The 24,484-nt window shown below is 41.3% G+C and overlaps 1 protein-coding gene across 2 annotated transcripts in view; it reads left to right on the top strand.

Annotated features, from left to right (window-relative positions):
* The window catches only part of grip1 (glutamate receptor interacting protein 1), a 379,336-nt gene that overhangs the window by 342,841 nt on the left and 12,011 nt on the right, over positions 1-24,484 (top strand). For both annotated transcript variants that reach the window (XM_078567971.1, XM_078567969.1), the window contains 4 exons: positions 1,490-1,635; positions 17,270-17,414; positions 18,356-18,495; positions 21,004-21,189. In XM_078567971.1, coding sequence (XP_078424097.1) covers positions 1,490-1,635; positions 17,270-17,414; positions 18,356-18,495; positions 21,004-21,189 — 617 coding nt within the window. The remainder of the gene's footprint in view (positions 1-1,489; positions 1,636-17,269; positions 17,415-18,355; positions 18,496-21,003; positions 21,190-24,484) is intronic.

Below are 24,484 nucleotides of genomic sequence, written 5' to 3'. Positions count from 1 at the left end.
TAGTTAGAATGTGGAACTCCACTACCACAAGGAGTAGTTGAGGTGAATAGCATAGATGTATTAAGGGGAAGCTAGATGAGCACATGAGGGGGAAAGTAACAGGTAAATATGTTGATTAGGTTAGGTGAAGAGGGTGGGAGGAGGCTTGTTTAGAGCATGAAGACCTAGCATGGGCCTATTGGACCCAATGGCTTGTTTCTGTGCCATTGATATTTTGTAATTTACAAAACTCGCTCATGACTCACCTGGCGGGATGCAGCATAGCAACACTGCAGAAGTTCAACACTATCTAGGGCAAAGCAGTTTGCTTGAGTGGAGCACCTGACATCAAACTCAGTATCCAGCCCCAGCAACTATGATATACTGTGACTACAGCATGTACGGTAAGCAGGATGCCCTGCAGTAACTCACCAAGCTTACTTCATTGTCACTTCTCTCTCCTTCAGCTCTACCATTGAGCTCAAAAATATTTTGGGAATACCGCCACCGCCAAGTTCCTCTCCTGATCATAAACCATTCAACTTGGTCATATTTTGCCATTCCTTCATTACCATTATCCTAGAATTCCCTACCAAACACCTGTTTTGAAAGCATCATTGTCACAAGACTGCAGTGGTTCAAGAAGGAGGCTCACCACTATTAACACAGGACAACTAGGGACAGGCAGAAAATGAGGCTTTGCCAGCATCACTCACATCGCAAACGTACACACATTTTTAAAAAGCCCTGCATTAATAAATAAGAGTGTGTCTTCCTTCTACCCAGCTCTTAGCCACAAATGCATGTCTGAAGTCAGTGGCTCAGAGGTGTGCCATATAGTGGCTGCAAACCCACATCCCATTGGTTCATGTTCCAATATTTGGCCCTCAGTGCCTCAAATTACATGCTATTTTCAAAAATCTTTTCTGCCATATTCTGCTGATCCCCTTCTCCACCAATTTTGATCAGATATAGATGGCAGCCCTGGAGCTGCCTTTTCTGTGTGAGATTTGACAGCAAGTGTTGGCAGATGATTTGATAACATACCTAATCTTGTTCACACCTGATGTCCACATGGGCATTTTCAAGCAGAAGTCACTGAATAGCAAAATGAGCTGGATTCTTGGCTGCTGTTTCACGTTTCTACTCGTAGGACCTCATATGCTGTTCCTGCACAGATCAGCTATCTCAGTATGGGCTAGGAGTTGAAAGTGAGACTCTTTGACCTATAAGTCTTGGTGGTAAACTAGGCAGTGCTTTTATCTATTAGATCATTAAGAGAGCTTAATATTACCTTCTAAAACTTGGTTGTAAGTACTTATCGCTGTGTAAACAAGAATTACTTGACAATCTCCAATGAAATACAGAGCTGTTTGGCCAATGCTTCATCAACTGGAGCTACAAGGAACTAAAGGTGTTTAAACCACCAATCTCAGCTTTCAATGTAAATGTAGATTAAAAGCTCAAATGATTATTAAAATATTCTCATAAACTTTGTATTTTCAAACAGAACTGGAACATTGGAACTGGGGGACAAGCTGCTTGCCATAGACAGCATCCGTCTGGATAACTGCTCCATGGAAGATGCAGTTCAGATCCTTCATCAGTGTGAGGAACTTGTGAAACTAAAGATACGTAAAGATGAAGACAACTCAGGTAGAAAGAACCAAGTGGCTATCTTTAATTTGGCAAACATTACAACTGAGCAGTCATTCCTAAGATTCAGTTAAAAAGATTGGGGTTCTCCCAGTTGTCCACTCCTAATAATCAGCAGAAGAGCTGTTAGAAATGTGAAAAATCGATGAATGCTATTTTCACCAAATTTCGGGGTTTTATGTATTCTCTTCATGATTTTAAGTGTTATTAAAATGCTGTCTATTGAATGAAAATCCAAATTGCAGATTATAGTAATCATTAATTTATGGGGGCTTAGATTGAAATATTAGTATGTGACTGCAAGCACTTGTAATTGATGAGAAAATGATGAGGATCTGAAAATAGAGGATGAATTAAAGTAAAAGGTAAAAGCCAAGTATTTTAATTATAAGGAGTTCTACTTATTCACTAAAGCCATTTTCATAGCTAAGGATATTGAATTTGCTTTCAGGTTGTTGTCCTTTTGTTCTCTTTTATTGTGACTACTGTTACTGTGACGACTGTTACAAGTGAGAAGTTTATAAGATTAGTATGTCTTAGAACTATGACCCGGATTTTCCGGCCCCGTCATGGGTGGGACCCACAGTGGGCGAGGCGGCGCCCCAGCCAGAAACCCATTGACTTCCAGCGGGACCAGAAGATCGTGACAGTGGGCGGGTGTAGAAAATCCCATCCTACATCTTTTGGTTTTTAAGATTATCATAGTTTGGGGCTGTATCTTGAAATGTAGGTTAAATGAAATGAGTCATGTGACCTCTGATGGAGTCTGTTTTGAAAGTAAACCTGGGTGGTTTCATTGTTAAAGATCAAAGGGAGAGTCATGTTTTATTGAGAGAAAGGCTCCAGATATTTACACATGGGGAGGATGACAGCTGTTTATAAGTCTACAATGAGGAGACCCTAAGGCTCCTAAGACTCAAAGGTGTTAGCAATATCGAGTTATGAAGCTGATTAGTACTTCTACTTGAATACAAAGCTAATCTGCTTTCTGTTGTTATGGAGAACAAGATAGAGGAAGCCATTTTGAGATCAGGCAAACGGCTTCCCTATAAACCCAGGTGTATCACAGACAGCAGATTTTTGGGGTTGCAGTTTGGTCTTGGGTAATGTGCAGCCCTGGGAAGTAGGGAGCAAAAAGGGATAGATGATAGCCAGCCCTACACCTTAAACAGACAAAATGCTGACTCTATCGTTCACCACACAAAGTGCTGGTGGGAGTTGTCACTCAGTTTGAAGACCAAATTTGTGAGGAGTTAAAACAAACCAGAAGGGTTCATCTAGCTGGAGCTAGAGGGAGAATCCCCAGGAAAAGTCTTACTGTGGAAGACAGTATTGGAAAAGGAAATGGAACAGAAGTAAAACCCAAGGGAGCTGCGAATCACTGTGGGTTGGTCCCAGGAGAATTGGATGTTTACTTAAGAGTCCAAGTAACAAAATTGGGGTTTCTGGTTAACACTAAAAGGAGAAAGGGGCAAATTCTGTTCAGTAGTTAGTTGCCTATGAAAATAGTGTTTAGGGACATAGGACTTAGGAACAAGAGGAGGCCATTCGGCCCTTTGAGACTGCTCCTCTGTTCAATAAGATCAATTTTCTTTAAACTGTTATTCGTCTCTACAAAGTTTGTAATGCTGCTCAATTTATAATGTAATAATAATTCAAAGTGTTGGCCAAGCAGTCAGAACTCCCTCATTAAATAACACTTATCATCTTAGCCAGAGCTGAATTACATGATATTTTCATTACTGATGTTACAAGAATTCTCATTTCACACCCTTGTGATTAAAGCATCATAGGCAAGAATTTTTTTAATATATTCTTTCATGGGATGTAGGCATCACTGGCTAGACAAGAATTTATTGCCCATCCCTAACTGCCCTTGCGAAGGTGGTGCTGAGCTGCCGCCTTGAACCGCTGCAGTCCATGTGCTGTAGCTACACCCACAGTACTGTTAGGGAGGGAGTTCCAGGATTTTGACCCAGTGACAGTGAAGAAACAGCGATAAAGTTCCAAGTCAGGATGGTGTTGGCTTGGAGAGGAACTTGCAAATCGTGGTGTTCCCATAAATCTGCTGCCCTTGTCCTTCTAGGTGGTAGATGTTGAGGATTTGGAAGGTGCTGTTGAAGGCATCATGGTAAGTTGCTGCACTGCATCTTGTAAATAGAACACACTCCTGCCAGTGTATGCCTGTGGTGGAGTGAGTGGATGTTGGAGGTAGTGGATGGGGTGCCAATCAAGTAGGTTGCTTTCTCCTGGATGATGTTGAGCATGTTGAGTGTTGTTGGAGCTGCATTCATCCAGGCAAATGGAGAGTATTCCATCACACTCCTGACTTGTGCCTTGTAAATGGTGCACAGGCTTTGGGGAGTCAGGAGGTGAGTTACTCTCCACAGAATTCCCAGCTTCTGACCTACTCTTGTAGCCACAGTATTTATATGGCTGGTCCAGTTCAGTTTCTGGTCAACGGTAACCCCCACGGTGTTGATATTGGGAGATTCAGCAATGGTAGTGCCATTGAATGTCAAGGGGAGATGGTTGGATTCTCTCTTGTTGGAGATGGTCATGGCACTTGTGTGGTGTGAATGTTACTTGCTACTTATCAGCCCAAGCCTGAATGTTGCCCAGGTTTTGCTGCATATGGGCACGGACTGCTTCAGTATCTGAGGACATGCGAGTGGTGCTGAACATTGTGCAATCATCAACTAACAACCTCACTTCTGACCTTATGATGGAGGGAAGGTCATTTAATGAAGCAGCTGAAGATGGTTGGGCCTAGGACACTATCCTGAGGAACTTTTGGAGTGATGTCCTGGTAAAGATTCCCATTGACTTTAGTATCACTAGGTATGGATGGTGTCAAGCATCTTGAGTGTTGTTGAAGCTGCACTCATTCAGGCAAGTGGAGAATATTCCATCACAAGGATTCCTTGGTCAAATGCTGCCTTGATGTCAAGGGCAGTCACTCTCACCTCCCCTCTGGCATTTAGCTCTTTTGCCCATGTTTGGACCAAGGCTGTAATGAGGTCAGGAGCTTAGTGGCCCTGGCGGAACCCAAACTGTGAGCGTAAGTGAGCAGCTAATTGCTGAGTAAGTGCTGTTTGATAGCACTGTAAACAACCCCTTCCATCATTTTGCTGATGATCAAGAGTAGAATGATGAGGTGGCTACTGGCCCTGTTGGATTTGGCCTGTTTCTGTGTACAGGACACACCTGGACAATTTTCAACATTGCTGCGTAGATGCCAGTGTTGTAGCTGTTCTGTAACAGCTTGGCTAGGGGTGCGGCTAGTTCTGGAGCACAAGCTTTGAGTAGTATTGCTGGAATGTTGTCTTAGGTGATGATGTGGGTGTTGAGGTCTTGGGAGAGGTGCAGGAATGGAGCGCAGGACTCTAGTGAGCGGTGCCAAGGGAACATGCAGAACATTGGGAGGCTGAGACCAGAGCGAGGACAGGCCGCGGATAACAACTACCTTTGAGTTTGACAATTTTTAGGGATGCTGTGAGAGTGGGACTGTAGGGGAACAAGTTTTCGCACCATTTTACTGTATTTATTTTCAAAAGCTAACAAAAGCAAAAGGGTGAGGGCACAAGGCTGTAGGTTCACCGAGGACACCTAATACTCTTGCACCGGCCCTGGTTTAAAGAGTTTTCAATCTTAAAAAGAATCAAAAATATGAAAAAGAATCAAAAATATGAAAAAGTAGCAAGTGTGAAATTAAGTGATATAAATCAAAAAGAAATTGAAGTGAGCAGAAAAGTGGTTTCAGGTATGCTAATTTAGGGAGATTGGAGTGGTCTTCCCCTTCTGAAAAGAGGGAACTTAGAAGTGATCTTATGACCATCTTCAAAACTGGGAATTTTGCATAACATTGACTCAGGCAAATTGTTCACTGTGGTGAAGGATTCAAATACCTGAGGATGTAAATTAAAAATAAGAAAATTAGCAGTAAGCAGGGAAGTGAATCTGACCCCTAACACCCAGAGGGTAAGAGTTGTGCAACAACTTAGTAGAAAGGCCTTTAAGGTGGATAATTGTTTCAAGAGGTAATTATATCTTTTTCTGGATAGAGACAAATGGGGCATATGGTGACAAGGTGGGGTTAATTGCATAAAGAGAGTCTAATTGTGCCTTAATTTCTTTATTATGAAAGACTTTTTAAAATCTAAATCCACATTTGTGTAAATTTTAGTGCAATCTTGATAAATTTATCTTTTTGCTGCAATTAATAATTAAACAATTCTCGCTAGAGGAAGTTCTCCGCACTAAATAAGTTGTTTGTTCAAAAACAATGGCTAGGAGATAATTGTAAATCTCGTTTAGCAGAACATAATCTAGAGGATTTGCCACGTTGTTTTTTGAGATTTTAATTATACAAAAGTGCGCCAAAGCAGATCCCTTCTGAGTCATATTCATTGAGTAGGCATAAGAATACACTTCGACACTTACTCATTCATCAAAGTGTCTTTGAAGAAGAAGCTTATAATTTGTTGTCAATGCTGCATAATTAAGTGTCACAATCATTTTAGAGGCATGTTATTCAGTAATGTATAAATAATTGAACAATATGATTAATCCTTTAGCGTGGGCCAGGAATATACACTTCAATGAGATGAGATGATGTTTGCACATTTTATCATAATAAATGCTACCTGTTGGGGTTTTTTAGTATATTGGCAGTCTGGTATCTAAGTATTTTTCGTCCACTCACTTCATAAACCAATTTTATTTTGATGAAGCATGAGAGATATTGGCTGTGATTTGAAATGGGGAAGCGGAAGAGCTGCTCGCAGACCTCAAAGCAGACAATCATATAAACAGGAGCTCATTAGCATAAACATTCCTGAAGCCCTGCCCGACAGCCAGCCAGATCCACTGATCCTGGTCGGCAGACAGTGCGAATTTGGTGGCAGGAGACCAGAACCAAGGAACCACTGGGTCTGAAAGTGATCAGCATTGGGGGCCTGAGGAAGGGAACAGATTGGTCGTCGTAAAGCCATGTAGAATTTTTCTTAAATGTAATTTACGTAGCAGTGCAGGAGAGTTACAAGAACCGGGCACACAATCCTTTGGGTATTTTACTGCTAGATTATTGCTTCACAGCCAATTATCCAGTGTGAGAACAAGATGGAAGTTAGATAATCATGGTCACTATGTACCTTGGTCATGACAAGTATGTCTCCTATTGACTGAGCACAGAATTACATTGGCCACAGTTGAGTTGTAGGTGAAAAGCCATGGAAAGAAAGTGGGGGAGTTTTTTTTATTCATTCATGGGATGTGGGCTTCGCTGGCTGGACCATCATTTATTGCCCATCCATAGTTGCCCTTGAGAAGGTGGTGGTGAGCTGCCTTCTTGAACCACTGCAGTCCATGTGGTGTAGGTACACCAACAGTGCTGTTAAGAAGGGAGTTCCAGGATTTTGACACACCGACAGTGAAGGAATGGTGATATATTTCCAAGTCAGGATGGTGAGTGACTTGGAGGGGAACTTCCAGGTGGTGGTCTTCCCATCTATCTGCTGCCTTTGTCCTTCTAGATGGTAGTGATTGTGGATTTGGAAGGTGCTGTTGAAGGAGTCTTGGTGAATTCCTGCAGTGCATCTTGTAGATGGTACACACTGCTGCTACTGTGCATCGGTGGTATCGGGAGTGAATGTTTGTGGATGTGGTGTCAATCAAGCGGGCTGCTTTGTCAAGCATCTTGAATATTGAGGGAGTTACACTCATCCAGGCAAGTGGGGAGTATTCCATCACACTCCTGACTTGTGCCTTGTAGATGGTGGACAGGCTTTGGGGAGTCAGGAGGTGGGTACTCATCACACGATTCCTAGCCTCTGACCTGCTCTTGTAGCCACAGTATTTATGTGGCTAGTCCAGTTCAGTTTCTGGTCAATGGTAACCCCCCAGGATTTTGATAGTGGGGGATTCAGCGATGGTAATGCCATTGAACATCAAGGGGTGATGGTTGGATTCACTCTTGTTGGTAATGGTCATTGCCTGACACTTGTGTGGCGCAAATGTTACTTTCCATTTGTCAACCCAAGCCTGGATATTGTCCAGGGCTTGCTGCATTTGGACATGGACTGCTTCAGTATCTGTGGAGTCGCGAATGATGCTGAACATTGTGCAATCATCAGCGAACATCCCCATTGCTGACCTTATGATGAAAGAAAGGTCATTGATGAAGCAGCTGAAGATGGTTGGGCCGAGGACACTACTGCGGTGATGTCCTGGAGCTGAAATAACTAACCTCCAACCACCACAACCACCTTCCTTTGTGCTAGGTATGACTCCAACCAGCAGAAAGTTTTCAGCCTGATTCCCACTGACTCCAGTTTTGCTAGGGCTCCTTGATGCCACACTCTGTGAAATGCTGCTTTGAGCCACTCTCACCTCACCTCGGGAGTTCAGCTCTTTTGTCCATGTTTGAACCAAGGCTGTAACGAGGTCAGGAGCTGAGTGGCCCTGGCGGAACCCAAACTGAGTGTCAGCAAGCATGTTATGGCCGAGCAAGTGCCTCTTGATAGCATTGTTGATCATCTCTTCCATTACTTTATTGATGATGGAGAGTAGACTGATGGGGCAGTAATTGGGCAGGTTGGATTTGTCCTGCTTTTTGTGTGCAGGATATACCTGGGCAATTTTCCACATAGCTGGGTAGATGCCAGTGTTGTAGCTGTACTGGAACAGCTTGGCTAGGGGCGCAGCAAGTTCAGGACCACAAGTCTTTAGTAGTAATGCCGGAATATTGTCAGGCCCCATAGCCTTTGCAGTATCCAGTGCCTTCAGCCATTTCTTGCTATCATGTGGAGTGAATCGAATTGGCTGAAGATTGGCATCTATGATGCTGAAGACCTCCGGAGGAGGCCGAGGTGGATCATCCACTTGGCACTCTGGCTGAAGGCTGTAGCAAATGCTTAAGCCTTATCTTTTGCACTGGGCTCCTCCATCATTGAGGATGGAGATATTTGTGGAGCCTCCTCCTCCAGTGTGTTGTTTAATTGTCCACCACCATTCATGACTGGGTGTGGCAGGCCTGCAGAGCTTAGATCTGATCTGTTGATTGTGGGATGCTTAGCTCTGTCTATCACTTGCTGCTTATGCTGTTTGGCACGCAAGTATTCCTGTGTTATAGCTTCACCAGGTTGACACCTCATTTTAAGGTATGCCTGGTGCTGCTCCTGGCATTCCCTCCTGCACTCTTCATTGAACCAGAGTTGATCCCCTGGCTTGATGGTAATGGTAGAGTGGGGGATATGCCGGGCCATGAGGTTACAGATTGTGTTCGAGTACAATTCTGCTGCTGCTGATGGCCCACAGCGCCTCATGGATGCCCAGTCTTCAGTTGCCAGATCTGTTCGAAATCTATCCCACTTAGCATGGTGGTAGTGCCACACAACGCGATGGAGGGTATCCTCAATGTGAAGGCGGAACTTCGTCTCCACAAGGACTGTGCAGTGGTCACTCGTACCGATACCGTCAAGGACAGATGCATTTCCGGCTGGCATGTTGGTGAGGATGAGGTCAAGTATGTTTTTCCCTCTTGGTTCCCTTACCACCTGCCGCAGATCCAATCTAGCAGCTATGTCATTTAGGACTCAGCCAGCTCGGTCAGTCATGGTGCTACTGAGCCATTCTTGGTGATGGACATTGAAGTCCCCCATCCAGATTACATTCTGCACCCTTGCCACCCTCAGTGCTCCCTCCAAGTGATGTTCCACATGGAGGAGCAGTGATTGTGACTTGTGTTGGTCTGAGTTGAGTGGAATGCCTGAGGCGGCGGCTGCGACGAAGGGCGATGCGTCCTGCAAGGCGTCAAAACAATCGCTGATTAAAGTCACCAAGAACCCTCCTAAGAAGTGGAGAAAATCTCGCAAGCAGAGCTATTCCATTTACGTGTACAGGGTGCTGAACCAGGTCCACCCTTCCACCAGGATCTCATCCAAGGCCATGAGTGTTATGAATTCCTTCGTTGTCGACCTTTTCGAGCGCATCACCTTCGAGGCGTCGCACCTCATTCACGACAACAAGCGCCGCACCATCTCGGCCAGGGAGATCCAGAGTGCCGTCCGCCTCATGCTGCCAGGAGAATTGGCCAAACACGCCATCTCCGAAGGCACCAAAGCGGTCATCAAATACACCAACTCCGTTTAGGTAAACAATTCTAAAGATTATTTTAAAAAATGGAGGAGCACTGATTCATCAGCTGGTGGTAATCGGCAGGAGGTTTCATTGCCCATGTTTGACCTGATGCCATGTAACTTCATGGAGTCTAGATCAATGTTGAGGACTCCCATGGCTGTATAACCACTTTGCCGTATCCTCTGCTGGGCCTGTTCTGCCGGTGGGACAGGACATACCCAGGAAAGTGATGGTGGTGTCTGGGACATTATCTGTAAGGTATGATTCTGTGAGGTTGATTATGTCAGGCAGTTGCTTAACTAGTCTGTGAGACAGCCCTAGTCTATGACACTAGCCCCCAGATGTTAATGAGGAGGACTTTGCAGGATTGACAGGGCTGAGATTGCCGTTGTTGTTTCCAGTGCCTAGGTCAATGCCGGATGGTCCAGCCAGTTTCATTCCTTTTTTGTGACTTTGTAGCAGTTTGTTACAACTGAGTGGCTTGCTAGGCCATTTCAGATGGCATTTAAGAGTCAACCACACTGCTGTGGGTCTGGAGTCACGTTTTGGCCAGACCAGGTAAGGTAATGTCCTAAAGGAAATTAGTGAACCAAATGGGTTTCTACAACAATCGACAATGTTCATTGTTAGACTTTTAATTCCAGATATTTATTGAATTCAAATTCTGCCGTGGCGGGATTCGAACCCAGGTCCCCAGAGCTTTACTAGTCCAGTGACAATACCATGCCATCGCCAGTGAATTGGATCTTGATCGAAGTTACATATAATGGAGTTTAATCTATTGTTGCTTCTCTTTGGCATGAACTGAAGCTGAAATAATAGCTAAATTCAATGTGACTGAATTCAATCTGATTAAATCTTAATCAGACTTGGCCTAACTCGATGAGAGCTGCCAATCCTTCCATCTAAATGGCGGTATGAAGGCTTCACCACATCATCTTCCATTTTTTTTTCAGTGCAGTTTAATTCAAAGCTGCTCACATTACATTTTCATTAGCACTAACTTCTTATTTTTCTGTGTTGTTCGCATTGCTTTCTTATTTTTATTAGATTTTTTTAAAAAGCAATAAAAGTCACAACTTTTGAGTTATCAGAAATAGATTGTAATTTTGTCTCTGGTGGGTGAAGGAATGAGGGAGAGGAGGCAATGTTAAATCATGCAAATTGTTTGCATGTCTCAACCTCACAGGAAACAATCCTTTGTTTGGTTCCCAGTTGGGCTTTGTGTAAACTGACATTAATTACATATTGAGAAACAACAACTTTAGTGCTAGGCCTTTTTCATTAATGATGTGAAACAGTTTCCAGATTAAATGAAGGAATTTGGCACTTATGAAATAGGAGCAGAAGTAGGCCATTCGGCCCATCAAGCCTACTCCGCCATTCAATAAGATCATGGCTGATCTGTTTGTGTTTTGAGTTCCACATTCCCATCTACCCCCAATAACCTTTGATTCTCATATCTAACAAGAATCTATCTACCTCCTGCTTTAAAAATATTCAATAACCCCACCTTCACCGTCTTCTGAGGCAGTGTTCCAGAGTTGCACAACCCTCTGAGAAAAAAAATTTCTCCTCATCTCTGTCCTAAAAGGGCGACCCCTAATTTTAAAACAGTGCCCCCTAGTTCTGGATTCATCCACAAGAGGAAACATCCTTTCCACGTCCACCTTGTCAAGACCATTCAGGATCTTGTATACTTCAGTCAAGACCCCTCATTCTTCTAAACTCGAGCGGAGACAAGCCCAGTCCAACCTTTCCTCATTAAAAAGCCCACTCATTCCAAACCTCCCAACACATTTATATCCTTCCTTAAATAAGGAGGCCAAAACTGCACAGTATTCTAGATGTCGTCTCACCAATGCCCTGTATAATTGAAGTATAAATCCTTACTTTTATTTTCAATTCCTCTTGTAATAAAGGATAGCATTCCATTCGCTGCCTTGGTTATGTGCTGTACCTGCATACTAACTTTTTGTGACTCATGCACTAGAATACCTAGATCCCTCTGCATCTCTGAATTCTGCAGTCATTCTCCATTTAAGTAATACTCTGCTTTTTTATTCTTCCTGCCAAAGTGAACAACTATTCATTTTCCTACATTATACTCCATCTGCCAGATTTTTGCCCACTCGCTCAACCTATCAATCTGTCTGTCTTTTTCATAAAAACTTTCCCAACTTATCTTTGTGTTGTCTGCAAATTTAGCTACCATGCCTTTGCTCCCCTCGCCTAAGTCACTGATGTCAATTGTAAAACGTTAAGGGCACAGCAGAGATCCCAGTGGGACTCCACTCATCTCATCCTGCCAATCAGACAAAGACCTATTTATGCATACTCTCTGTTTTCTGCCAGCCAGACAATCTTGTATCCATACTAATCTGTTACCCCCTACAGCATGAACTTTTATTTTCTGCAATAACCTTTGATGTGGCACCTTATCAAATGCCTTCTGGAAATCTAAGTGCAGTACCTTTACATGCTCCCCTTTATCCACAGCACATGTTACTCCTTCAAAGAACTCTAATAAATTGGTTAAACATGATTTCCCTTTCACAAAACCATGCTGACTCTTCCCAATTACCTTGAGTTTTTCTGAGTGCCCAACTATAACCTCCTTAATGATCGATTCTAACACCTTCCCGACAACAGACGTCAAGCTAACTGGCCTATAATTTCCTGTTTTCTGCCTCCCTCCCACTTGAATAGAGTGGTTATATTTGGTACTTTGCTACATGCCAGCTGGATTAAAATATAAATGAGATTCTCCATTTTTTAGTATTCCTGATTTGGATTGCAGGCTGATAAAGTTCTTCCTTTCAAAAGTTGTTATGATACAGCAGGTGTTTTTGCCAGGCTGACCAAATCTACAAGTAAAACTTGCCCACTCTATCACAACGGTTTTGCAATTTGTATTTATTACGAAAAGGTTTATGCACTGAATTGAGAAGTAATGAGTCCACTAACTCCTTTAGAGAATTTAAAAAATTAAATTAAAACATTTATTAACAAAAGCAAAAACTTTAAACATACACAACAGATTATAGTTACACAGTTACTTAATATTGTAACAATTCCCAAAAATTCCTGTTTAATCAGACTTCCAACTATACATCCCCTTTAAGGCAACAGTCCAAAATAGATTTTAAATTTATAGAGACAATCCAGCAAGGTTACCACAAGCACCCACTTGACAGTGGAATTCCAAAGGCTTTTAACACAACTTTGGTTACTAGAACAACGGACTTTGGCAAAGTGGCTACAGGCTTTTCCCCAAGTTTGTTTCACACGGTATACCTTTCAGACCTCACACGGCCTCCCCTCATATAGCCTTCCATCCTTCTATAAATACATTTCTTCCTCTTTAATCTGTAAACCCCATTGTTCCCCCATGCTTTTGGAAGTTGTTTCTCTTGCCAGTCATAAAAACCTTATCATGTCTCTTTGAAAACCAAACTTGTCTTAAATTGCAAATTTCATTCACACCCTATCTGCTGACTTTACCCTAGCTCACTCACTAGCATTTCAAATGTCCTTTTACACCTAACTCTTTTGACAATTTAAACCTTTCAGTCTACCGGTCTCTAATTTAATTAAATCAGCAGCCCCTCCCCCCTACACACACATACACAAGCCTACTTTACAATATCCCACAATAATACTCTGAAAAATATGATAGTTTCGTGACACCTCCATCCTTTTGAAAAAATTAACCGTCATAATTTTAAAAGATGGTTTCATTTGCTCAACCCATCGTACATTACCTACTATACTTAACTATATACACAAACTATTACAGTACCAGGTGCATGCATTAACATAATAATATATACAAATCCTTTGTATCAACAGAGGTCATTTCAGTCCTGTGTCCACGTTTCAAATGTCCAATTTCCTTTGAACGTTGAACTCTTGACAATGCATCTGCAAGCGGATTTTCTCATCGAGCCACATGTATAATCTGTAAATTAAATGGTTACAGTAATAAACTTCATCTGAAAAGCCTTGCACTTCGGTCTTGAAATTTATCTAGAAATTTTAAAGGATTGTGATCTGTATAAACAATTGTTTCTGACGAATTGCTTGCAACATAAGCTTCAAAATGCTGCAATGCTGATACCAGACCTCGAGTCTCTTTTTCAATGTTTGAGTATCTTCTCTGTTTTACATTCAGCTTCCATGAAAAATATCTTGTTGGCCTCTCAATTTGAGTTACATCTTCTTGTAACAACACAGAACCAATACCCAAATCACTTGCATCCACCGCCAACTTAAATTGCTTGGCATAATTAGGTACTGTCTAAACTGGTGTCTTCGTCAACACAATTTTTAAACTGTCAAATGCCTTCTGATTCTCCTGTGTCCATTGAAACTTCTTGTTCTTTTTTAGTGGTTCAGTCAATGGAGCAATCACACTGCTAAATTTTGGTACACACTTCCGGTAAAATCCACTCATGCCCAGAAATCTCAAAACTTCCTGCATTGTAGGCACCGGGAAATTCTCAATGGCTTTTACTTTCACATCTCTTGGAGCCACCTAACCAGGTCCAATGATATGGCCTAAATATATAACTTGCGCTTTTACAATTCACTTTTAGCCAAGTTCATCACCAAATTAGCTTCTTGCAGTCGATCAAACAGTTCCTTCAGATGTTGTAAATGCTTCTCCCACATTTGACTGAAAACTACCAAGTTGTCAATATAAGCAGCACAATTGCTCAGTCCTGTAATTACTTTGTTTGTCAATCTTTGAAATGATACTGGTGCATTCTTCATGCCAGATGGCGGAACTTTAAACTGATATATCCATCTGGCGTCACAAAAGCCGATATCTCCTTTGCTCTCTTCGATAACGGTTTTTGCCAATATCCTCGCAGCAAGTCAATCTTTGTGATAAACTCTGATTGTCCCACTTTCTCAATACAATCTCCATGAATTCCATTTATTACCACTCTTTACTGCAATACTCCGTCTGGACAAATAGCACTATCCCATAACATTACGGATTGACTAGCCCCTGTGTCCTTTAAAATTTTAATAGCTTTGCCTGCTCCACCCTGCACACATGGAAAGACTTTCCCTTCACACACAACATCTTTAAACATTTCTGTAACTTGCTGTTCAGCAGTTCCTTGGGTAAATTATGAACACATTCCCACTCCTTTATCTTCCACTGATTCTTCCTGCTTCATATGTACACAAACCACTGGCTTTTTTTGCTTCTCAGAACCAACAGTACTCTTATTTCCAGGACTTTTCCATGTTCCAACTACTACAACAGGTTTTCTCTGTAACCCCCAACACATTGACTTCACATGCCCTACCATATTACAATGAAAACACTTAAGTTTTTGAGTGTCACTTCTACCCTCAGCATCTTCCTTTTTTGGTCTGAAGAGAAGCTTCCTGAAAATTTCCAACTGCTCCTTCTCTTCCTTGACTGCCTATCTTCCTTTCACCTTCCCGCTTTCTATTCTTCTCAGGTTTAAAAGGGTGACGGAGAAAAGGTTTTGATCTATGGACCAGCTCATAATCAGCAGCTATCTCTGCTGGTTGCCTACCCGTTTTAACCCTCTTCTTCCACATGAGTTCTAATGACCGACGGAATTGAATCATTAAATTCTTCCAAAAGAATTACTTCTCTAAGAGCTGCATATGTCGTCTCTACCTTTAATGCCTGTATCCACTGGTCAAAATTACTTTGTTTTACTCTCTGGAACTCAATATAAGTCTGACCAGGCTGTTTCCTTACATCCTTAAATTTCTGCCTGTACAACTCAGGAACTAACGCATATGCACTCAAAATACCCTTTTTTACTGCCTCACAATCAATCGATACTACTTCTGACAGTGAAGCATAAACCTCATGAGCTCTACCTACCAACCTAGACTGTAAAAGCAATGTCCAGATTTTTTGTGGCCATTTCATCTGCTTAGCTATCTTCTCAAAGAAATAATGCCTTTACATCCCTTTCCTCAAACTTCGGAAGTGCCTGCACAAACTTAAACATCTCGCCACTGGGTTTTAGATTGAAAGTGGTCATTTCCACCTCAGAACCTTCCTCAGCACTTGGGTTTTTTTAATTTCCAGCTTTTAAGCTGGTATTCTCTTTCTTCCATTGCTAACTTCTCCATTTCTGTTTGAAATGCTCATTCTCTTTACTTTTCCTCTAGCATTTTCAATTCCAATTTTTTTCTTTCTTTTTCTTTTGCCTCTCATTCAAGATTTTTCATTTACAACTGAATCCTAGCCAATTCAACTGACTCACTAGTTTCAGGTATCCCTTCCAATTTCAAATGCTACACTATGACTTCAATTATATCTGCTTTCTTTGCCTCTGCGATTAAACCTAACTGCAACTTATATGCCAATTCTGTTAACTTACCCTTAGTTACTTTTTGTAAACCAACCAGGGTTGTATCTTCTACTCCCAGAAAAGTCTTAACAATGGTTAAAGCCATATCTTCAGTCTCACCACTTTAAAATCCCTCAACATGAACTTCTGAGTTCAGGGTTCTTCTCGTACTCGTAGCCTTAAGATTCACCAACTCCAAGCCAATCAAAGAATTTCAAATATCCTGCCAAGAGCCCCCAATTTTGTTATGATACGGCAGGTGGTATTTGTCAAGCCTGCCAAATCCACAAATGAAATTTGGCCACGCTATCACAATGGTTTTGCAATTTGTACTTGTTCCAAGAAAGTTTGTGCACTGAATTCATAAGTAATGAGTCTACTAATGCTTTTAGAGGTTTTTTAAAAAATTAAATTAAAATACTTATTAACAAAAAAGGAAAACTTAAAAACACACACACACACCAGGTTACAGTTACGAAGTAACTTAATACTATAACAATTCCCAAAAATTCCTGCTTAACCAGACTTCTAACTACACAACCCCTTTAAGGCAACAGCCCAAAATAGATTTTAATCCAGCAAGACTACCGCAAGCACCCACTCACCAGTGAAATTCCAAAGGCTTTTAACACAACTTTGGTTACTTGAACTGCAGACTTCTGCAAAGCGGCTAGAAGCTTTTCCCCAAGTCTCTTTCACACAACCTCCCCTCATACAGCCTACCATCCCTCTTTAAATACATTTCCACCTCTTTAATCTGTAAATCCCATTGTTCTCCCATGTCTTTGGAAGTTGTTTCTCTTGCCAGTTGTAAAAACCTTATCAAGTCTCTTTGAAAACCAAGCATCTCTCCACTTATCTTAAATTGCAAATTTCATTCACACCCTAACTACTAACTTTACCCTAGCTCACTCACTAGCATTTCAAATGCCCTTTTACACCTAACTCTTCTGATAATTTCAACCTTGCAGTGTACCGGTCTCTAATTTAATTAAATCAGCCACACACACATGCCTACTTTACAATATCCCACAATAATACTCTGAAAAAATATAATAGTTTTGTGCCACAGTTCTGCTGACACAGTTCAGCTGCTACTTTTGCACAAGAACAATTATACATTCTTATTTAAATTCTAGATGAACAAGAGAGCTCTGGGGCAATTATTTACACTGTGGAGTTAAAACGTTACGGTGGTCCATTAGGAATTACTATATCCGGCACTGAAGAGCCTTTTGATCCAATCGTCATCTCAAGTCTAACAAAAGACGGTTTGGCTGAAAGGTAAGGTGCAAAATCTAGTCGTTTCCCAAATAATGCACAGCTCTCCCAATCCATTACCTCAGCCAAGTCTGAGAAGCCCAGGTTCAAGGCTGGCCACTTCCCAAGAGGAAGAGGAGAATGTGAGGGATTGTCAGCTGGAGCTACTCTTGCTCACCTTCAAGCAGTTAGTCACTGATTGACTTTTCAAACAGCCATAAAGCAAGTCAGTGGGCAGTTCTCTGAGCTGGGCAGTGGAATGTGCAGCTATATAGCTTGAACTATATAAATGAGTAACTGCATCTTTTTACAGATCTGTATTAATTTGGGAGTGCCTTCCAACCTGTATAAACCATGATTCATTTGGAGATTTAAAATCTATATATACACTTGGCCTGTAGCCTTATGTGCATCATGACTCATCCAGATATGTAGTGTATGAATATGTGAATGCTGTCTCCCCAACAAAATACCTTGATATTGTAGACAATACATTTTTTAAAAACAGATTAACAGGATGGAAAAAAATAAGCTTAGTTAATGGATGGGAGATTCAGTAGATGTTTGCGTAGTTTGAAAATGACACAGAATTAAAATATTCAGAGTAAGTGATGAGCATTTCTAACATGCTGCGAAAATTGTTTACACATAAGTCGACCTGAATTATTAAAGATCCTTGATATTCCCCCACCCCTCTTTAAAAGAAAACCTCTTTAGTTTGAAATAATGATTTACATTTATTAACAGTAATGTAATTCACGTGGAAGTTATTTCTTGTCACAGAATTTGATTGTCATTCTGGCATTGTTAATGTTATGCTCAGTAAATGTGTGATAAATCAGACTCAATGAAGCTAAAATGCATGCACATAAAGTTATATAAAGCTCGAAACATTGTTCCTGCCATCTGTTCCAGCAGCTCTGTACTTTTTACTTAAAACTGAAGCTTTTTACTTTACATTACAGGACTGGTGCCATTCATATTGGAGACAGAATCTTGGCTATAAACAGCAGCAGCCTGAAGGGTAAACCGTTAAGCGAGGCCATTCATCTCTTACAGATGGCAGGAGAGACTGTCACACTAAAGATTAAAAAACAACTCGATAGTAAGCACTTAACTTGCTGCATTCATGTTTGCTTCTTGAATTACTTGATGCTGAAACTGCTATTTTAGTTTAGGAAATATAAGACCATGAGACGTAGGATCAGAAGCAGGCCATTCAGCCCATCAAGTCTGCTCTGCCATTCAATGAGATCATAACTGATCTGATAATCCTCAACTCCACATTCCTGCCTTTTCCCCATAACCCTTGATTCCCTTACTGATTAAAAATCTGTCTATCTCAGCCTTGAATATACTTAACGACCCAGCCTCTACAGCCCTCTGCGGTAAAGAATTCCACAGATTCACTACCATCTGAGAGAAGAAATTCCTCCTCATCTCTGTCTTCGATGGGCGACCCCTTACTCTGAGATTATGCCCTCTGGTCCTAGACTGTCCCACAATGGGAAACAACCTCTCAACATCTACCCTGTCAAGCTCTCTAAGAATCTTATATGTTTCAATAAGGTCACCTCTCATTCTTCTAAACTCCAATGAGTACAAACCCAAGCTACTCAACTTCTCCTCTTAAGAAAATCCCTCCCTTCCCGGGATCAACCTAGTGAACCTTCTCTGGACTGCCTCCAATGCCAGTATATCTCCCCTTAGATAAGGGGACCAAAACTGTTCACAGTATTCTAGGTATGGTCTAATTATTGCCTTGTATAGTTTTAGCAAGACTTCCCGATTTTTATACTCCAATAAAGGCCAACATTTCATTTGCCTTCCCTATTACCTGCTGAACTAGTATGCTAGCTTTTTGTGATTCATGCACAAGGACCCCCAAGCTTCTCTGTGCTGCAGCCTGTCTCCATTTGAATAATATTCAGCTCCTCTATTCTTCGTGGAAGATTACTACCAGTGCATCCACTATCTCTGTAGCTACTTCCTTTAATATCCTAGGATGCAACCCATCAGGTCCAGGGGACTTATCGGCCTTCAGCCCCATTAGTTTTCCGAGTACTTTTTCTCTAGTGATAGTTATTGTATTTATTTCCTCCACCACCCTCCCCCTCGCCCCCCCGTTTTGCCCCATGATTATTTAGTATTTTTGAAATGCAATTAGTATCTCCTACCGCGAAGACTGATGCAAAGTATTTATTCAACTTCTCTGCCATTTCCTGGTTCCCCATTATTATTTCCCCAGCCTCATTTTCTCAGCAGCCTTTGTTCACTTTGGCCTCTCTTTTCCTTTTTATATATTTACAGAAGCTCTTACTGTCTGTATTACTATTACTTGCTAGTTTACCCTCAAAGTTTACTTTCTCCCTCTTTATATTTTTTGGTAATTTTTTGTTTTTTTAAAACTTTCCCAATCCTCTGGCTTACCACTAATCTTTGCTACAATGTATGTTTTTTTCCTTTTAATTTTAATTTCAATTAACTTCCTTGGTTAAGCATGGTTGGTTTATCCCCTTCCTAGAATCCTTCTTCCTCACTGGGATATATCTTTGTTGTGAGTCATGAACTATTTTCTTAAATGTCTGCCATTGTTCATCAAAAATCTTTTCTGCTAAACTCCTTTCCCAGTCCACTCCAGCCAACACTGCCTCATTCCTTTATATTTACCCTTATTTAAGTTTAGACAGTTGTTTCTGACCCAAGTTTCTCACTCTCAAACTGAATGCTAAATTCTGCCATGTTATGGTCACTGTTTCCTAAGGAATCTTTTACTCTGAGATCATTTATTACACCTGTCTCATTACACATTACCAGATCCAAAATAGCCTGATCCCTGGTTGGATCCACAACATATTGTTCTAGGAAACTGTCCCGAATATGCTCTATGATTTCTTGCTCGTGGTTACCTCTGCCAATTTGATTTTCCCAATCTACATGAAGATTAAAGTCACCCATGATTAATGTACTGCCTTTTTTACATGCCCTCTATCTCCTGATTTACTCTCTGTCCTACAGTATAGCTACTGTCACGGGGCTTATAGACTACTCCCACCAGTGTCTTCTTCCCCTTGTTGTTTCTTACCTCCACCCATATGGATTCTGCATCTTCTGATCCAAGATAATTTCTTGCTGTCATACTTATTCCATCTCGTACTAACAAAACTACCTCACCACCCTTTCCTTCCTGCCTGTCTTTTCGAAAAGTCACATACCCCGAATATTTAGTTCCTGGCTTTGACCTCCTTGTAACCAAGTCTATGGAAATATATTGCTTTTATTAACAATCAATGATACATGCATAGTTACTTGATTTATGCCAAAATTATTAGCATTTTCTGCAGACTTGGGGCTTGTCTTGTGTGAAGCTCCCAGACAGTCCCAAACTAAACAGAGTTTGGTGTTCTGAGGCCATAGCTGAACTGTGATTCCAAGCAAAGAAAGAGGCTTCATCTCATCATTTGTGGCTGGATTTAAGCCTAAATACTTGAGATTAAAAGGCATGACACCAGATATTATTGTTTTGACAAGGTGCAGAATTCAATGTTGAATTTTTTTTAAAATATAGTCTTCGATTTTCAGATAAAAGTTTTGGTGGTTTTTGTTTTTACAGTGTCCAGCCCTAAAAAGTCATCTGTCTCTGGCCAGCTGAGTGAATTGAGCGATGCAGAAGATGAGATTCCCACCGTACAAAAGCCAGTCAAGTTTTGTGAGATGTACTCTACTACTATTCCCAGTGTGGATAGCGCAGTGGAATCCTGGGATGGGTCAGGCATAGACACAGGCTATGGAAGTCAAGGTAACAGATAAATTTAAACTGTAGTTTTCTTTGTGTTCATGGGATGTTGATATCATAGGCAAGGCCAGCATTTATTGCCCATCCTTATTGCCTTTGGTGCACTAAATAGAGTGGCTTTGTGGAATGTCTTAGCCAGATGTACTGATAGAGTTGTAAATCTGATAAGCTAATACAGCAGTTTTATTTTATTTTATTCATTCATGGGATGTGAGCGTCACTGGCTAGGCCAGTGTTTATTGCCCATCCTTAATTGCCCCTGTTCAGAGGGCATTTTAAAAGTCAACCACATTGCTGTGGGTCTGGAGGTAAGGACAACAGATTTCCTTCCCTAAAGGACATTTTACAACAATCGACAATGGTTTCATGGTCATCATTAGACTTTTAATTCCAGATTTTCATCTGGCGTGGCAGGATTCGAACTCAGGTCCCCAGAGCATAACTAGTCCAGCGACAATACCACTATGCCATCACCTCCCTAATGGAATGATGGCCAGGATCATCCCTTCCATTATTTTGCCTTGCTCAGGAGATGACATAACTGCTGGTGAGTGGGAGAATCGGGAGTTTTGATGCTTAATTACAAATGTCTTATTGGGACTGGTTCAATTCACCAGCTGGTCCTCTTATGCCCCTCCTTTTGGTATGTTCATTTTAAGGTGACAGGGAGAGCATTGAGAAGGATTTTACTGCCAGGGGAATGGCAGAAGGGTAAGAGTGGAGTAGGTGGTCTTAGTGCTGTATGGATATTGGGTCAGAAGAATGCTGAGGTTGCAGAATATTTGGTCCACCTTGTGTGAGCAACTGGATTTGAAGGAGTCAGGACAAGCATATGAAACTTTTAGCTGGAGGTGAATAGGGTAGTTTTGGTTATGTCAGTATTAAGTTGGTAAAAGTGTTATCATCCATGACTTGATGTTGGACAAACAATCTGATAGCACAGTAGTAGCCATGGAACCAAGGCAGCTCACCATGACCTTCTTGAGGTCAATTAGGGACGGGCAATAAATGTTGGCCTAGCCAGCAATGCCCACATCCTTTGAATGAATAAAATAAAAGGGTGATGGCAGAGTGTTAGCATACATGTAAAAGCTGACCCGATGCTTATTGACAGCATTGTTTAGGGACAAATTAAAGAAGGGGTCCCCAGTATGGAAGCTTTTGGTATTCCTGTGATGACTTAGGATGGAAGAAGAAGCCATCACCAGAGATGTGTTCGCCACGTTGGAAAAGGTAGCAGTCCCACAAACATGACCACGGAGAAGGATGGAGACAGCAAATGCAGTTGAGGAGGACAAGGGGGTGCTAGTATATCTTGGTCATCAATATCTCACTTCTATTCAGAAAAAAAATGCTCTCCTTTTAGAATTTTTTTTTCACATGAATAGGTTTTTTGAAGACTTTATTTGTGTCCTATCTTGTATCCAGCGCATGGACATCACAAAAGTCACACACTTTGTACAGATGCAAAATAATTGGAAATAAAGACAGTCATCAACACAAAGCCTGAAACTTGCTCAGACTTAGGGCTGCCCTGACCTCAGACTTTTATTGGTACCCTGTTTAAAACAGTGCTTTTAAAGTGGTTTTGAAGGGACTTCAAAAGGACATGGACAAGTTGGTGGAGTGGGCAGATAGGTTGCAGATGAAGTTTGATACAGAGAAGGTGTGGGTGATGCATTTTGGTAGGAAGAACATGGACAGACAACATAAAATAAGGGGTGAAATTTTGAAGCAGGAGCAGAAAGTCCTGAGTGTAGGCATGCATATATCATTGAAGGTGGCAGGACAGATAGAGCAGTTAATAAAGCATATAGTATGCTGGGCTTTGTTAATAGGGGCATAGAGTAAAAGAGCAATGAGGTTATGATGAATTTATATAAGGCACTCGTTAGATCTTAGCTGGAGTATTATGTACAGTTCTGGGTGCGACACTATAGGAAGGATGTGAACACATTGGAGAAAGTGCAGAAGAGGTTTACAAGAATGGTTCCAGGGATGAGAAACTTCAGTTACAAAGATAGATTGGAGAGATTGGGACTGTTCTCCTCTTAGCCGCCTTCTCTCCAAAGAGATTTGATAGAAATGTTCAAAATCATGATGGGGCTGGTCAGAGTAGATAGGGAGAAGCTGTTCCCACTCAAACGGATCAAGAACAAGAGAGCACAGAGTTAAAGTGATTTGCAAAAGAAGCAAATGTGACGTGAGAAAAAACTTTTCACACAACAAATGGTTCAGGTCAGGAATGCACTGCTTGGAGGTGTGGTGGAGGCAGGTTCAATTGAGGCATTCAAGACGGTATTAGTTAATTATTTGAATAGAAACAATGTGCAAGGGTATGGGGAAAAGGTAGGGCAATGGCACTAGGTCATAATGCTCATTTAGAGAGCTGGTACAGACACAATGGGCCGAATGGCCTCCTTCTGTACCATTACATTTCTGAGATTCTGTGATATGCCAGCTGAACTATTCTCCTAATCTCCAGACGACCCATGAGCAAAGGCCTTGGGAGATTTACCAGTTATACCTAATTATATATGGGCCTTTAGGTCTTCATGTTTTATTATTTTCCTGAATTCAAAACAAATTGGATGAAACCATCTGTAAACAGGTACGTGTGTTTGGGCCAAAAGTAAGCATTTTTATAATCCTAAAAGCTACAGGTTTAATCAGCAAAACCGTTTTGGAAAGAACAAAAGAAGTATTTCAAAAAATTAATAAACAGAACTCTCTTTGCAAATTATAAAACTAAAATGGGTTGGCATACCTCATTAGTTGCACAAATTGTGCATAATTTGCACTCTTAAGACAATTGGATGCATACTATGGGAAATGGGTTTGGGGAAATCATCTTTTTGAGGAAGGAGTTGAAGCATATTTTTGAGGCAGAATATCAAGTTTGTCTTTAAATCTGGTTCTTCCTATAACAGACATGTGGGTGTTTAAGTAAAGAGTGGAGGAGTGCTCCATTTCACAGCAGAATTGTCCCTCAACTTTCACATTTTTCCCCACATTTCCTTTTTTGTATACCTTCCTTTAATTTTTTGAGTAATGGCATTACGCCTCATACAACTCTATCCAACCATAGCAACATGGACCATTAAAAAAGCCATCCTGTTCCAATTTTGGCCTCTCTACCCTGCCTCAATCCCATTCACTCTCAAGAAATGCTTTTCATGTCTTTTCAGCCAATCTAAAGTGGCCATTTTTGGTAACCAATGATCTTTGTGGTTTTTTAAAAAGGCTCTATTTCATTGCCCTTCTTGCCAACGTGATGGTGCAATTTATTGTTATGCTC

This window comes from Cetorhinus maximus, chromosome 22 (assembly GCF_964194155.1).
Source record: "Cetorhinus maximus chromosome 22, sCetMax3.hap1.1, whole genome shotgun sequence".
Classification (NCBI taxonomy): Eukaryota; Metazoa; Chordata; class Chondrichthyes; order Lamniformes; family Cetorhinidae; genus Cetorhinus; species Cetorhinus maximus.
Note: the sequence above shows the minus strand (reverse complement) of the source record. Positions and strands in the feature narration are given on the sequence as shown.